This window comes from Caloenas nicobarica, chromosome 2, assembly GCF_036013445.1.
Source record: "Caloenas nicobarica isolate bCalNic1 chromosome 2, bCalNic1.hap1, whole genome shotgun sequence".
NCBI classification, from domain to species: Eukaryota; Metazoa; Chordata; class Aves; order Columbiformes; family Columbidae; genus Caloenas; species Caloenas nicobarica.
The window spans coordinates 46247196-46265223 of record NC_088246.1 but is presented as its reverse complement, the minus strand read 5'-3'; the positions used below and the strand labels follow the sequence as shown (position 1 = coordinate 46265223).

The 18028-nt window shown below is 36.6% G+C and overlaps 1 protein-coding gene across 1 annotated transcript in view; it reads right to left on the bottom strand.

Annotated features, from left to right (window-relative positions):
* Window positions 1-18028, bottom strand: part of NEK11 (NIMA related kinase 11) — an 87313-nt gene that overhangs the window by 42539 nt on the left and 26746 nt on the right. The window contains exons 4-10 of the mRNA XM_065627291.1: window positions 15838-15902; window positions 15211-15337; window positions 7214-7363; window positions 7053-7131; window positions 6453-6538; window positions 2618-2737; window positions 469-562 (exon numbers count right to left, since the gene is read on the bottom strand). Coding sequence (XP_065483363.1) covers window positions 469-562; window positions 2618-2737; window positions 6453-6538; window positions 7053-7131; window positions 7214-7363; window positions 15211-15337; window positions 15838-15902 — 721 coding nt within the window. The remainder of the gene's footprint in view (window positions 1-468; window positions 563-2617; window positions 2738-6452; window positions 6539-7052; window positions 7132-7213; window positions 7364-15210; window positions 15338-15837; window positions 15903-18028) is intronic.

Here is an 18028-nt window from a genome sequence, read left to right as displayed (position 1 = left end):
ACAGCTTACACCGGGAGTCACTCCAAGACTTCATTCTTACTAAAATGTCAGTTGAAATGTTAATAGTCTTAACTAATCAAATGAAAAGAACTCACAGCCATGCCAAATGAGTGTTTAAAGAATTACAATTCTAAACTTATCTTGAAAATTAATGCATTTTGAACCCTGATGTCATGAAGACTGTCAGTAAGTACACTTCAGAGAGCAGATTTAGATTTAAGTGTGACTTAATTTAAAAAAAATGTGCAATTAATAGGGAGTTTTTTGAATCATAGCTGAATAACCAAATGCACTTTCTCTCATGACAGATCCACAGGTTCAGCTACGCAGTCCAGAGTTTGATGCACTTCCAAATTATTAGTTTTAGAACAGGAGTGTACCTCTAGCACTAAAGAAAGCATGAAAGAGAAAAGTGTTGTACACTGAATGTGCACAAATGAGGCCTTTGAAACAACAGCCCATACTTACATGTAGGACGTCGACATTCAGATGCTGAAAATTACGGGACCTGAATTCTTGCATTCTTTTGATATTTTCTTGATATTTTTCTTCTGCCAGCTGTCTGTAAATACAGAATACTTGTGTTTAGGATGTGATATCAGTGGTTGCACAAAGCGATCTTCTAGAAATACATGTGGAAAAGCAAATTCTATAATCAGACTGCCATGATGCCAAACATTCACAGCATCTATTCAAGTGAGGTTAGTTTTAGTGAATAAAGAGATTTCAGGTCTAATTTCCAAACACTATTATATTTTTCTTTCACAACTTGCATAATATAATTGAGAAGCAGTAAGTTATTATTCCCATTGTTTTTTCTCCTTCCAAAGATCTTAAATACTTTGGACTTCATTCTGCTATATAGTCTCAGAACCGTTCAGCTGAAGACAGACATGCAATACTCGTGTGCTATGAACACTTCACCTGGGGAAGAGTTGGTAACTGCATTTTTCTGTACATGACTATGTAAGCCGGCTGCTCCATTAAGCAGCTCTTCCAGTTTCCATTACTACATTCCCTTCCCATTCATCTCTAAGGTTGCATTGCTGACAGCAGATCTCCAGTCTGACAAGGTACTGGCTTTGCCCTGTTTCAAACACTTTCAGTGAGAGGCAGAGGGCAACAACCCAGAGCTGACTATAGATCCATTTTAAAGATTCATTACTAAGAACAAGATTTGGAGATTAATATGTTGCCTTTATATGACATTTTTTTTCCTGAGGAAAAAAACTTGAATATCTAAATAGAAAACACTGAAGTGCAAGAAAGTAAAGAAAAAGAAAAACAAACTAGAACTATCCTGCAATTAGTTTTAATTCCTAATCTTCATTCATTTTTAAAAAGTGAGAGAGACAGACTTCTTGTTTATAAATTTCATGTAAGCACAAAAATTGGCCTACCATAGTATTGAAAACACCATGCATAAGAGGTGTTACAGAGTGGTTTCAATCCAAGGAGATTTTTTTTAAATGAGAATAAATTTACAGTCCATCTCCATTATCAAATGCAATGGTAAGCATCAGACAGACACATGCTGATCAGACATATTTTCCAAAAGGAGATTAAAACCTTCAGGTTTTTGTTTGTAGCTTTTAGGTAAGGGCATCACAAGTTCGCACAAATAACGCTAGGATGTGATTTTACCGAGCATTTTCACTCAACTGCAATTGCTATTGATTTGCAGATATATGTAGCTGCAGAGTTTCTGAGGCCATAAATTCAGCCTTCATGTCACCTTCCAATATTTTTCTGTACTAGGACATCATTGCCTTACTGAACTTCTAACTTGCTTTGGCACAATAGGCTTTAGATGTCAATTCTCATGATCAAAAATAATTATTCCCTCTATTTCCCTCTATAAATGAGTAAACATTTGTTAATTTACATTGCTCTTCGAAAAATGCTTTTGATTAAAACATTTAAAATGAATTAAAAATGAATGTAGTGCTTTTCTGATTTTCATTCATACCAAATAAAACACTGAATATTTTTACGTGTGAAAAGCTTAAGTGCATGATCAAAACAGTATATTTTTCTTTTTATTTAAAAAAGGAATTCATACATAGCCACACAGCCTTCCAGCTGTTTTTCATATTCCACTCAGAAACAGTACTTATTCTTCTTCAAATTCCCCTTTTATTATGTCTCAATAAAAAACCATAAATCATAAAGCCTTTATAACATGTCCATTACCTCCACTTGATCATTTGATAAGACTATCCTCTGAGCTATTAATTTCTATTGGTTAATCTCTGAGGCCAAAACAACTGACAAAAGCGGGATTGTAACTAAATGTCCAACTCCTCAGACTGTGCGATCCTTACAATGACAAGCCATTAAAAAAAATTCCTATTGTAACACATCTGAAAATCTCTCATATACTTATTTAATCGGAAACACAATGCTCAAAATACCAGTTTTGGGCTAATGTTCTGATTTTTTTTTCTACATAAATATTTTTTGTGATTTAACTAATCCAAAATCCCTATTCACTTTGAGTAGCTGAAGATGCTTTCTATTTTTATTTTTACCTTGACAGTTCTAACTCTCCTGTCAGACTTTTGGATGGGGAAAACCGCATGGTTAGGGCACGATAGAAATGTTATGCTCAACTTACTTCAACTTCTTTGCTTTCTCGTCTGCAGCATTTAACTTCCTCAGCCTCATCCGTTCCCGGGGTGTCATTTTCTGTACTTCAGACAGTTCCTGCAGAGTTTGCAAATGAACTTTCCTATGCCTGAAATTGAATGCATGCAAACCCATCTTCATATAAAAATGTAAATATCAGTATTTTAATTTGATATTGAAACGTAATGACATTTCAAATGGAATAATTAGAAAGTCACAGGTACTGTAACAGACTAAATAGACATTGGTTTGGAAAGCAAATGCCTCTTTTAAATTGAAATATTTAAACTCAGATTCATGAAGAATGTGAATCATTTCAGGCAAGAATGGAAAAAGGTAAACCCAACTTCTTAAAAGAACAAATGTTGAAGCACAGTGAAATATTTACCCTGCCAGGCTCCATTATTGAGCATATTCCAAGTAAAAAGGCAGTCTTTAAATGAGAACCACAGAAAAAAGCAGTATCACCCATGCACTTTACATTGATTGTTACAAGCTGTCTAGAATAAAAGAGAATAATAATGTGTCTTTAATGCCTCCTCTTGAATTTCTAGTCCTAATCAATATTAACAATTCACTGGTAAAATGGTCTCCACAGACCACATCTGAAAGCTAAGCATGAATTATTGACATATGTATCGCAGCTGTATTTATCAACATGGGACAGAAATATTAGTCCTGTATCAGAAAAAGGATATTAATCTCAGATTTTTATCTCACATCCTACAGTAATTACAAAAATTACACCACAGTTTACAAAGCCTTGGCAGTCATGTTTCATTTACCTAACTTTTTCTATTGTTTATATTTACGATACCAAGTTTCATTTCAAATTACTATTTTTGCTCTTATAAGATAAAACTCAATTCTGATCATCTGAGAGCCCAGTTTTGTAACCATATAAATTGCAACACTCCTTCTAGACTATCATTTTGAAATCAGGATTTTAATAAATGAGAAGTTTTCATTATGCTTTTCAGATGTTGACTATAGAGGAAAATAGTGTAAAGATGTGAATATTAGTGTGAAATATAAAAGACTAAGGACAAAGACAAGAAGAACTCAATTATTCATAAGAATGGAACTAACTCTTCAAGTATGAATAATGTAGACATATTTCTTGTCCCCTGTAAAAAACTCTAATTTAAATTATAAGAATCTCTTGGGAAAAAGACTTTTTTCATCCAAGCTGAAACTGAACTTGTACAGCTTTATGCTTACTTAAATATTTAAAATTTATTACTTGCATGGGACTGGAATAAAGTAAGCCATTAGAGGTCATTACGAGAAGAAACTCCTCCCCTTTTCTGCTCTCTACCATTTTCCAGGTATTTTTATTTCATTTTACCTACTACTTTAGATCTGGCATTTTGCTTACCAGTAGCAACACAGTTAATGTTCTCCTAATAAAAGTCATAATAAGATTATGACTTTATGCATATTCCAAACATTTAGCTAAAAATAATCAGACTGCAGCACACTTGAAGATAATTTATAGTGAAGCTTCTCCTGGGATTTTTTTCTCAAATTGATGCCCTGAATCTGAAAACCTCAAGGTAAATTTCCATGCTCAAAGAAAAACTGTTGCCATCCATTGCTCCTCAATTTTTAGGACCTCTGGAACTCAGAAGCAGCTGACTTTCTATTTCCTTTTAACAGAAGTATAGGGACATGATGTTTGTAGTTAGAACTTGATCTTCACCTTAGAGACTACAGGCTTGCATTTGAACAAGAATGGTTACAGATTCTGGGATGTACATGAATGTCCTCCCCCTCTGCAAGCTCTGTCAATATATGAGAGGTCCATTTGGAAGGTGATAAGACTCAATACATTTGAGCTAATGACAACGGATTGGGGATGGAACATCGCATTTGTTACTAATAATCAAAAGAGGTTTTATCAGTCTGTTCTAGAAGCGTGTGGATATTTGAAGTCTAATTATATATTTTGCAGGTAAAAATACTGCTTCCTCAAAGCATCTACAGTCTTTTGGTGCATATAGATAATTTGAAATTCTGTACCCACAAAATAAAGCCATGGATTAAAAGTTTCTGAAAGATTTGCATATTTTATGTTCTAATAAGCATTAAACTCTCAATATAATTCAGATGGAGTTGGCATAATATTTGGGCAAGATTTCAGTGCCCCAAACTGTTTAAGGTATATCTCTGAGGAACACCTCTGCAGTTAACTATATTTCATTCGAAGAGGCAAGAATCCACTAACAGTTAATTGAATCAACTCGAATACAACAGCCGCAGACAAAATATACATCTAATATTTCCCTATTGAATATCTACCTGCCTGACTCTTGTATTTCCAGTATACTAGCAAAGGGTTATTTCTAGCAGAAGCCATCATGTAGAACAATAAGAAAGCCAAAAACTTGAGAGAAGCCTCAGTCGTCTCCATTTGCTCTTATTTATTAGACAGTTATTACTAGCCAATACAGGTATCATTTATTATTGCATTTTACATCTATACTTGCAAAGTTCAACAATTTGTTTATACTAAAGGTACCTATTTACACCAAAACAGAGAACTTTAGTCTGATTAAAAGACAGAGACTTATCTGGGAACGAGATACAACAAGAACAGAAGTGACAGGGTAGAAACCCAAACTACAATTCCTAGAGATGACAGCTTTACAGATATGCTCCCAGTGTTAAACTGGGAAAAAAAAAGATACACAGAAGATTTTGCTGTCTTGAATTCCACTGTCTTTGCTCCACTTTCTTCCTACCACTGATACTAAATACCACTGTCATTAGAAAAGCTGAAGCTGGTCACATCTCCTAAAGGGATGCTTGCAAGCAGCAAAATTGGCAGCATCTGCAAAGTGACCACAGCTGCAAAACTGAGGGTCCTCTCTGAGAGCAGAGGTCACAAAAACCATCGGGGAAAGGCCTGTTGCCCCAAAGGCACCGCTAATTCTGGACTGGGGCATGGGGTTCTTTATCACCGTTACCTAATAATTCAAAAGAAATTTCAGATAGCTGTTGAAGTCTTGACAGCTATGTAGAGGAAACAAGAAGCAGGGATGTCCATTGCATCTGCACAGGATCACAAACTCCTGATTTTGAGTGTCCTAGCTCCTGATAGAGCAAAACCACGTACAGAAAACTCAGGGACAGGAAGCAAAAGGGAGGGCCAGCTGCCATCAAAACTGCAGAGCTAATTTACAAAGGCAAGATGAGATTGCCCATGTTGACATTTGCTTTAATCATTGCAGCATTGTAATTTAATGCAATTAATTAATTTAAGATATATTCAGTGTCTAGGAGAGAGAGATCATGTACAAAGGCACTACTGATATAAGAGCCAAGAAACATCATAAGCCTTAATTTCTCACTATAGTACTATAGTTACAAGACAAATATAATAGTTTCCTATGGACATATTAGCTGAATATTAGTTTAAGAGTATAGACTTTTAGTTTGGTGTCATTTAGGAAACGTAGCTTTCACATTCAATAGTTAGCAGGTACACAAGCAGCAGCACTATAAATAACCATGACATAACTAGAATGATGATCTAAACCTTCAAAATATAAAGGTCCTAAATTAACATATGCATATACTACATATGCGTGCACAATTCACACAGTTATATAATAAAATTATTTGATCTGCAAATTCCTTTTTTCCCCCTAAATCTTAATGATGCCTCTCGCTAATGTGGTTGGCTCTTCTGTACTTCTGGGGAATGGGTCCCTCTGAAAATAAAGCACTGTGAGATTAACACAAGTGGTTACAACATTATGTTATCTGGTAGCACTGTAATTTCATATACTGCTGCCCATAAAACCCTTAAAAATACTTACACAGCATCAAAAATGGGAGCAGCTTCTTTCTGCCAATTAAGTGCCTTGTCTTTCACAGTCATGTTTGTGAACTTATACTGTATATTCTGCAAGGAAATAAAATAGAAGTGGTGTCAATGCTTGAGGCTAAAGTGATCCAGACTCTTCAGCTATGACCCAATACAGTCCTAATGTAAAAACTGACTGAGCAGTTTTCTTTCCCACATTCTTAGAAATCCAAACAATATATACACTGAAGCAGGAATCACGAGAGCAAGATGCACTGTTTTTCATTAAAACTATGACTAACCAGAACAGTTTAGAGACGAGATGTACCCAGGCCCAAATGATCGGCACTTGTTATGCATAAATGCCCATTCTCCTTATTGCTCATAACATTTTAAAGGGAATACAGTCAGCATGTAAAGTGACAAGGGCTTCATTTCTCACTGCCTCACTACCTCTAGTCATATTTGTAATTTAGCTCTGAAAGTCCCCTGGATTAGTGTTCCCATGAACTGCTGATTATTTTTTATCAACACATTTTCTCTGCCTCCATTCTGCTTTTGCAAAATACATACTCAAATGGTAAGTGTACAGCTATTGCTCTCTCTTATATACCTTTAGTTGTTCATCAATATAAGGGATTTTTAGAATCTCTGCTGCTGCAGGTCTCAATGAAGGATCCTTATTTAACATGCTGAAACATTGAAAAACAGAAGTCTTAAATAAGTGATTTTCCAAATTAAATTAAAAACCTGCTGAACAAAAAAATAACATACCTGCACAGCACAGCATTCAGTCTGCTTGGATATCTATCAGGAAGAGAAGGGGTATCACCTTCTACAATTTTTAAAACAACAGACAAAAAATTGTGTCCAGTAAATGCATGGTTCATACAGCACATCTCATATAAAATGCATCCCAGAGACCTTTAAGAACAAAATAATAGGAATAGTATCAACAATATTTTTGAAATTAGCATGCATAGTGACATTACAGTAAGTACAATCACAATTGTGTGCCATTTTCTCCTGGGAATAGGACGTTTCATCATCATGCTATCCTTTTCATACAAAATATTTTTATTCAAATCACAAATCAGTAACTTTATAAACAGGTGACATCATCATTCTATTTCCATAAGTGCAGGCACAAACTTAAATTCTATATATAAAAATACGTATGCGTATATACATATGAATAAAGTAAAACCCTATTGTATGAACTAGCTTTTAAGGGGTTACTCATTAAGTTAGGAATGAAATATTTTAATTAGTGACTGACTGACAAAGTAGTTTAGTGGTGTTTGGATGTAGGTTTGTTTAAACTATTTTTGCAAATCAATTTCTGACAATAAACCGAGGCTAAAATTCAAGTTTTAATTAAATAATGCCAGTCTCAAATAACAGAAGTGTCTTCTGGTGTAATTTCACTCATTTGGTCACGTGTTTCAAATAGATTCCAAAATTGGTTTGGACTCAAAGAATTATCAAATTTCAGATGACAGCATCATATTGCAACATCTAAAACTAAATTTCCTCAACATTTTATTTTCAGAAGAAAAGAAGAAAATTGAACATGCAGGTCCGGAGACATAGCTGAGAACCAAAGTCAATTTTAAATTATTAAAAAAACTGAGAAGAATGATTACAAACAATTTTAAAAGGGCCTTTGGTTTACCGTCACTTTATTTATCAGTCTGTTATTTACCAGTCCTTACAGAGATCATAAAAGATTACCAAGTTGAACATTTTAACACAAACGCTCTCATAATAATTTATAAAATGCCTATGCATAACACTTTGCACTTCAACTGGATTCTGTCCGACAAATGTTTTTTTAAAAAATAGGGAAGCTGAGCTTTCCAGGCTTTGAAGGATGCTCAGCGTTACCTCCAGTTTGCAGTCAGGAGAACTGAGGCACTGATGTGTGACTTGACCAAGGTCACAGAAAATGCCAGTGAGAGCCAGCTACAGGACCAGATCCACTAAGTAACCCACTTAAATATCAGAGCAACTTTACTCTTAATGTAGTATTTGTTTGTGGTATTTATAACTTACAGAAGCAGCATGAAAATAAAGAGTAGTGATAATAAGTAGAAGTATGTGTAGGTGAATGGTTTTGATGAAAAAGGTATAAACATTATATTCAAAAGCAAATAATGAATAAAGTTTCAGTTACTCATTTTGGTTAAAGAACATGAATCGATTCAGTCCGTTTGGCAATGAAAGAACAAAGGAAACAATTTTAAAGCTGAAACCCAGGCCCTACATAAAATGGCAATAAGGAAGAGGAGAGAGGATAAGGGGCTCTCATTGGTACTTTTCAAAATGAAAACAATTAGCAGAACATTTTTGCTAACAACTGCATAAAGACCAGTTACTGAGGTACATAAGTAATTGCCTAGTTTTTTAAAGATTTAACTGTCGACCAACTTTCAAACTTCCAAAATCAGTAAACAGTAACACACAGATTATGATCTACATGATGTATGCTCAAACTCCGAAACAACATAATTCCTACAGGAGAAAATACTTAGAGGGAACAAAAAATCCCCTGCACACATGGCCTCTGAAAGCATCAAACAAAAATGGAAACCCACCGGAGGGAAGAAAAAAGGAAGGAAAATCCCAGCCTGACAGACTGTACTATGACTGCTTTTTGCAGAATCAATCTGTTTCAGAGGCTGCTTGATTCTGGCAGCTAGAAATTGCTTAACGAGCCATTAGGAGCACAGGATTTGCCACATCAGGGAAGCCCATTTATTCATCTAGTTTAGTACTCCAACTACACCTGAGGCTTTGGAGGAAGACAAAAAGAACACCCAGGGCATTCTGCTGCAGCCGGGGACGTGAACAGGCTACCCAGGGAAAACCCCATCTGTCCTATGAAAGAAAAAAAAAATTTAAAAAGAGGAAAAATAATAAAGTTTTTACTGCAGGATATGATTTGAAATGAAACAAATACCTCCTGAGCTAAGAAATGCTGCCCTGGGTCCCAAAGCAAGGCTATTTCTTCCCAAGGACAGCTGCTGAGCTGCAATTGCCCAAGGGAGTTAGCGCCAAGCTTTTACCTCAAGACTGCGTTTCTCGGTCGTGTTTCTACAGTCCTGGTCTAAGCATCTTGTAAGGAGCATATTCAGCAAGCGAAAATTGATTCCTGGTTCCCATAAGCAATCTGCACATGACCCATCCATATAATTTAATTACTTTTATAATCATAGCTTGTTGAACGGCCAGTGTTAGAAAATTACAAAATGGTTGTTAAGCTACCCAGCCAGAGCATTTGGTTTGATGGCTCCCTGTGTTTGCGAATAGGTTTGACAAAGGTCCTAAACAGCACTTCATTTCAGCAAAACTGATGTATGACCATTTCACATTGAAGCCACTTATGCTCAATTATATTATAAAAGGGAGCATCTGGACAGGCTTCAGTCTGTTCTCTGGGATATTGACTGACAGACCTCTAACTTCTCCTCAGGAAGAAACACCTTGAGGTTTGTGTTGCTAAATGCATTGCCATCCTTTTGACATCTTCTGATCTTTTGTAGATCTTTCCAAAACTATGTTACAGTTCTTCAAAGGTTGTAAGATCCAAGTTTGCTTTTAAATTAAACTCCAAAAGCCAGATAATCTAAATGCAGATACCTTCGTGACTTGCATCTCTCAGTCTGATCATACTAGAAGCTCTTAAGAACTTGCTGACTCCAGAGTCTATGAGGAATATGTACATGGGTACATGTAACATCATGACTCTCTCAGACACTGTTTTTCAGGTCTTCACTGCTTTTACTGCTATTTTTGGCAACTATTCTACACAAAATTTGGCAGTAAAAAAAATAATACGTTTTCGGATTGTTAATATTAAAGAAAAATACAAATTGGGGGAAAAGTACAGACAAGCAATCACAATTAAAATGAAAATCCCAAGATCTATGGTGTAAGGAGCCAAATTTACCCAAATCCTACAGACAAACCATCTGTCAAAATCTGACAGTACTTGACAGAAGACAGAGTACAATAGATTTAAATGTTACTGTGACATTGCTGTGTCTCTGGAAGGCAAAAAGAAAATTATTTATACCTCCCTTATAAATAATTTGCTAACTCCATATGTGAAAATACATTTGTTTTTCAACTGAAATATTTCTGTTATGTCAGCCTCTGAGATAATTTATAACATATACTATGCATAAATCCTTTAAAAAGTTCCCAGATTGAATTTGCCTTCTATGCTTATAGCTTTGAAAAGAAGAGAGAAATGTTATTGCTGATAACTGTTTTCATACACTTTACATCATCCACTCAGAAACAAAATACAATGTAGTTCCAGTAGCCATTGCACAGACAGGCACTCAATATTTGTACTCAAGGACCTTTCCTGATCCTTGGCAGACTCCCAGCCAGTACAGATTTCAGAGTCTCACCTAAGAAACCTCAAGATCTCACAGTTAGGAAACCTGCAAAAAACTGCAGGGGCAATGTAGGCTAACTACTAGCGGCAAGCAAATCTTGTTAATGCTATTCAGGAGCTGAACATGGAGATTGTTTCCACTGGGATGCCTACTTCCCACTATGAAGAAAAACAGGACCTCAGCTGGTTGGGAACCCTTGTGTGAAGGGAAAACCAGTTTTCTGGAACAAAACAGAACTCTGAGGAAGATACAACAGCACACTTTAGCTTTAGGACCACTGCAGGAGTTATCATTAATCTATTTGGTAAGTCTGCGCTTTCTAGGTTGCATGAAGATAATGGAAGTACAAAGGTGTCCCTGTTGTTCAGAAAACCTCAGATAAAAATCTAGTGTTCACCTAGTGCATTAGTGAGTAGTCACGACTGCCCTAAATGCACTAAGTATCTGCTTTTAGTTTACTCCTCCCTGGAAAGAACTGTTTTCATTTTGTTTGAACAGTTCTGGGAGATGGAGGATGCCAATTCTTCTCAGCCTAATGTCATGAACACCAAGTCCGTTTGGGCTGGAGTGAATATTTTTAGGCACTGCATGGAATGGAATGAAATAAAAGCTGATTAAAATTGTTACTTTGTTGGTAGAGTTTCATGTAATCCCCCTGGATCTCTGATTGCTTTCTTAATAACATTGCTGATGGGTCTCCATCTGCATTTGTTGGTGCTGGGAGATGTGTTCTGCTATGATTCTTCAATAGTCTTAGTTGGAGGACATTGACACAAAACTGGGCAGATTCTGACCCACTATTTGCTACCAAAAAGATATTTTTAAACCCAACCCCCAAATAACAAAATAAAAACCACATAAGCCTTGTAAAACGGAAGAACTATTAAGCTAAATCAGCCTAAGGCCAAAGGATCTAATATATATACCTAGCACATGTGTTTTAGCACAGGGGATGAGTCACACCTGTTGTGTCCCTATAAGCACAGAGAGGGTCAGACATTTTCCAGGGAAAGAGTATGTTTCTGGAACATGAAGTTAGGTTAAACAAGAAGTCTGGTGGCTTTGTCAGCCACAGGGGTTTGAGGAAACTTTTGCCTGAAAGGTTTGAAAATAACCCAGCTGCTCCTCCTGGACATCAGAGGTTCAGACCAAGGTCTCTGCTCTGATTCAGACCAGAAACACCAACTCTGGGCCCTCACACCACCAGGGACCGTCTTAGCCACAGGCTACTGGCTATTTCATGCAGCTCCCTCTGTGCTCTGGTTTCTATAAATTATAAAATACTCACTGTCCCAGAGAAACAGACTGAAACCATGTCCCACCATGTGACTTCACCTTTCCTGACCACAAGAAATGCCCTAAGACGACATGCAGACTCTTCATTTTGCTCGACACACGAATGCAGTGCCGCAGCACCAGCAGCACAGGAATGCCAGTCCCACCACGCCGTGCGTAAGGCCGGGAAGGGTCACCAGGACCCCGGCACCGACGCGCCTCTGGGTCACACTGCGCTCGTGTAAAAGTGAGGCCCAAGCGCCAAACGTGTGTGCGCACACACGTCACCTGCTGATCCTCCACCCGCCCTGGCCTCTCCAACCAGTCACTGTCTCGCCTGACCGCTCCGTCTGCCGCCCGTCAGGGGGAAGCTCCGACGGGCAGAGGGGCTGCGGAGCTCCTGAGCTGAGACCAGCTCCCCAGGGAAGCTCCTTGCCTGGAAAGGAGGAAACCCCAGACTGTGTCATCTGCAAAGGCGTTCACTTACTGCCTGGCCAGTCCAGGCTCAGGGTTGGGAAGGAAAACATGGGTGGCAATTTTAATTTGCCTCCTGTGAATTATGATTTGGCATAAAACACGGAATAGCAAAGAACTCCAACCCTGACACTTTAACTGAGGACAAATTTAAATGCTGCAGCTTCTCTGAACCTAATTGCAGAACTTCTGTACATAAAAACTGTAAAACATGAAGCTTTTTACGTCTATTGGCCTTGGGCTATAAAGGACAATACTTCTTGTACCAGCTGCTGCACTGTGGATATTCAAGCCAGTTTTGAAAAGCCAGTTGCACAACGTTTCAGTGAACCTGAAAAGCACAATGTCTCTTTAGAGTACATCATTAACACAGCGAAAATTAAGGTCTTCTGAATGAACAATGATTAAGTGGACTGAACAGTGAGAGGACCATGATAACTTGGATAGCAATAATTGCCTTTTCTAGAAGCTACTTCACATTTTCTTACATTTAACACTGGTAATTCTGAATTTTTGTGTATAATATTTTGAGTCCTGCTAGGGATCAGAAGGACAGGCCTGAAGAGAAAACATCACTTCAGGTGAGCCTGAAAGACTTGGGCAACTTCTTCATGAGCAACTGACCTTCCTGCAAAGCAGCACAAGGATTTCATCTCACCTGGAGCCTCCTGGGTGGGCTCCCCTGAGTGCCCAGGGACCTCTCATCTTTTGGCCCCCATTAAATGGGGCAAATGAAAAAAAAAATCAAACAGAATAATTATTAAAAGATTAAATGAAGAGATGAAATGATCAAAGTATCAATCAACTGAATGAGTCATGGTAGTTGACAAGTCCTGATCAAAAGAGAATTTCGTGGCTCAGAAAGACAAGGGTTTTGTGGACTGGGGGTCTAGTGAGTCAGGGCACACCTGCTCCTTAGTGCCCCTACAGCGAGGGCCAACAAGCTCCTACTGAAGGCAGTTCCACCTTCAGATGAGTGCTCTGGGTACTGCTTTGGAAACGTTACAAAATGCATAAAGTATAGCAGAAATCTAATTGCTAGTGATTCATTGCAGGGGTATGGGGGAAGCTTTTTTTTTTGCTATTTTGTAAATTTTAAAAGGGTGACCAACCAAAATAGTGGACCAAACTCTGCTTTAATTTACTCTGTACAACATTAATGACTTAGATGGATTGACACTTGTAACCACAAACAGAACCTAAACACATATTTTACATCGCATTTCAACTGCAATAAAAGAAATTATTCTTTAGAGTAAAAGAGCACTAAAGGCTGTTTTTCCTGTCTGTTCACTTGTTTTGACATATTTTGAAACCTTCTCTCAATATACTTTTATTGACTACATGTATTAACTGATATTTGTTTTGATACAGATGAACAAGAGAGAATCTGACATCAAATCTATCTCAGTTCAGCTACACAGACCATGAGATGAGATTCCCGACACATCTGTTGACTGGATTGAACATGCTAACTCTGAAAAATGGTTGCTACCAGTTGAGAGTACAGATGACTGTTCTTAAGTTTTATAATTATATCCTGCAGTCACAAATATATTTTGAAAAGGCAGAACTGATCAGAAGCTAGAGTAAATTATCAGGTAAAGAAGCTACATTCCAGTAGTCAAATGTTTTAAGAAGGAAATTTTACAATTTGAAATATTAATTAAAAAGGAACCTTCAGATATGCACACCTACAGAAAAAAAAAATCTCTCAAGAAGAAACAAAGCCCATTTTACATAAAAGTACTATGACAGAATTAAAAACCACAACAGTTTTAACTATCATCTTAAAACACAATGAGATGTTTTAGGACACACATATAAACAGGACAGATATTTTCCCCATTCCAAAAATCTTTCTTCATCTTAGCTTGCAAGAGCACCTACACACCTAATCCTTTCCGAACGTCTTTCACCAGATCTCAGCTTCTCAACTTGATTCTCTAATCAGCATCTCAGAAGTCTTGATCTCAAGAATTTGTGCCATCCAGGTGCCAAACTGAGACTTTTCTTTCTACTTTTGAGCCTTTTCTAAAACAGAGTGTCTTTTTACTTCTGTCCTAACACTCCTGTTATTCTCATTTTCAGCTGCCTTCCCAAGTACCTTCTTCCTTTTCACACTCTCCAATATTTTTCTATTCAGCTCCTAAGCTCCTTCTGCTTCCCTCTCAGCCAGGAATCACTCTTTCCTTGACCACTTGGAAGTGGTCACAGAAACTTTCACAGAAAGTTTCTTCTTTGCGTTCATTGTTTTCAATATGAAAAAGAAAAAGATTTCTCCCTTCCTAGCAAAACTTGGTCTACAATCTCCCTGTGTCATGGCAGAGGCTGGACCTGAATCTTACTCTCCTTTGAAGTCTGAGATAACCCACAATAACAGTAAACTACATGCTTCTTAATGCAAAGAGAAAACATTCAAATTGCAACATATGACACAAATGTCCCTGAACAGTTTCAGTGGAGTAGTGTGAGCGCCCTACTGACAGAGCCATTAAAAAAAAAAAAAAAAAAAAAAGTAATTGCTAAATAAAGTCAAATATCTAAATATTCTAAACAAAGGCCTAGAAAATAAATGCCTAGTACAACCAAAATAGCATGCTTACTACTCACCAAATGTCAGATTTTGTGTTACATCCCTGGTGCTTCAGTGCCTCTGGACTCATGTAGTATGGTGTCCCAGTAAATGTAGTTGCCAGATCACATGAACCCATCAAAAGGCGAGAAACTCCAAAGTCCCCTAAAAGTAGAAAGAATAATCTCTTTATAAAATATATAAATCTATATTTATTCATATAAACTCTTTGTGTTTATTGTTAGGCACAATAAAATTACTGTAGGTCAAAAAAAAGCCAGAATTTTAAAATATGAGGAAAAAAAAAGATCTACAATTCTTCAAAATAAAACCATAAGAAAATTATAGAACTATAGAATGATGTAGGTTTGAAGAGGCCTCACAAGGTCACCTGATTCAAACCCCTGGCTCAAAGCAAGGCCAACTTTAAAGTTACAGGAGGCTGCTCAGATCCAGGTACAGTAAAGCCTGAAGCAACCTCAAAGCTGGAGATTTCATTGCTTCTCAAGGCCCCTGTTCCTGTGTCTGACTGCCAAATAAATGTTTGACCACGAAACAAAATGCTATATCAGACATGACTTTATTTAAATCTCCTTATTGACAAAATGTCTGCTAGACTGTCGTATCATACTAAAATATATCTTTAAAAACTATGGAAATCTCACCGATTTTCAGAAGATTATTTTTCAAAAATATATTCTTGGCTTTCAAATCTCTGTGAAGTATTTGCCTAGAATATAAAAGGAAATTCAACTTCATCCACCTTGAAGCATTCACAGTCACACATCAAGTACCTCAAGTATTTTTCTTCATTCCTTGTTAGGAACACCAGCACAGCACCACTACAGTCTAACCCTGCAAGTGACAATGCACAGATGGTGGCATTAAGGAGCTTCATGTAAAGACAGAGATGAATTCACAAACACCCACATGCAGCCAGGGTAATAAAAATGCACCCAGGGATCCCAGCTTGAGAACACAGATACCGGCTTAACATGAGCTGCAGAGGAAGGGAGAAAGGCAAGTCTTCCTAGCCAACTCTTCTTAAAAGCATTAAATCTTATTTTCTGCAAGGAGAATGAGTTGTCTCATGATAGAACAAGGGATGAGAAAAACAGCAATAAGAGAGTCTCAAAGCTCATGGAACTCTCCTTCAGAGAAAATGTATTACTTGAAAGACAAATATGTACATAGACTAGGCTAGGAGTTCAAATTTTTACAGTAATGGTGTGGGAGATAAAAGAACTTTACAAAGACAGAGATCAAAAGGAAAAGAACAACTAGCTTTTACAGATTTATTTTTCCATCAAAGACTGAAAAAACATCATAAGCAACACACCATGTGGGGACAAACAGCATCTTCTCAATTCCTTGAAATCTTAATGTGATAGTAATTCTCCAGACCCTTAGGAAAACAAAATATCTCTATGGTATACAAAACATGTTCTCAATTATTTCTTGTTAATAATGCTTCCAAAAGTGTTCTCTACAACCTCATCTAAACAAGAACTCATCCACTTTTAAATAGCTTGATAACACACAGTTACCAGCTCTGCTCAGGAGGAGGTTAGAATAGCATTTGGTACATACTGGCTATAGAAACTGTATTTGCTAATAAAAAAACAGTAGATGTTCAGCTATTTAGAACAGGTAAAGAAAGCAACTGACGCTTTAAGATTCTTGAGATGAGGGCAGGAAAAACAAATATAGTAACAGATTTTAATTTTTCTTGAGCAATCCTCAAGTATTATCTCCAATTTTATTGAATTATTAAAGTCTTATGCACTGAGATATTGAAATGATTTCCAAAATAGCTTCCATATTAAGACTAGAAAATAGGCATTCCACAGCACAAATAAGCAATTTAGTTTGTAACTCATTTGAAAATAATTTTTGCAAGAAGACAAAAAATCATTAAATTCAATATACTCAATTCACAAATGAGAAAAATGTGAAAAATAACTACTAGAAGACACTGTAGTATGCACATACACTGAGCATGAAAAGGAAACTTTTCTATTTTTATGGGACATAAAAAAGTTCTTTATGCTTCTTATGGGAATCTTTGCAGTTTTGCCCTGAAAGTAATATTTGTAGAGAAACGTTTGCACATAGGGAAAAATGAAAGCATGCCTCCACTGATGTTTATAAATAATTTGTTCTCTATTTGGTAACTTTCTTGAGCAATACATGTACATTCACCATACGTTACATCAGTAAGGAATTTAAGCTAAGGTGATATTTATTATTATTTCATAAGCCTATATATACACATAGTTTTACACAAATCTTGCTCTGTTAATTTAGATTCATAAAGTCTTTCCTTACCATTCATCACACTGAGCCTTTGAAAGAACTTTGTATCTTGATACATAAAAACTATCCAGAAAGCTTTCAGTAACATATTATTTGAAAAGGAGATGAAAAGAAGATGTTTGGATCACATTAGTTTGAATTAGAACGTAATGCTTGCAACATATGTTGATGAAAATGTTATGCAAATTATTTGCATTACCAATAATTATAAGAAGCTATTATATACTAATATGCCTAAGAAATAATTGGGATCATTCTTCAGAACTTCCCATGATGATGTCTCTCAATGCAAGCCACCTTATTTCTGCCAGGATATGTCAGAAGATAAGTTAAAAGCTGAAACCTTGACTACTTTAATTCTAGTAGGACATAAATATTGAGAATGCACTGTAAATACAGTTTAAGAAAGAGTGTGACTTTTTGTGGTAACAAGAGACAGACCTATAAAAGTAACATGAATTAACTGGACTCCAGTAAAACTTAGTATAACTTGACAGTCAGTGAAGTGGTTATTGATATTTTGCGTAGAAATTAATACTT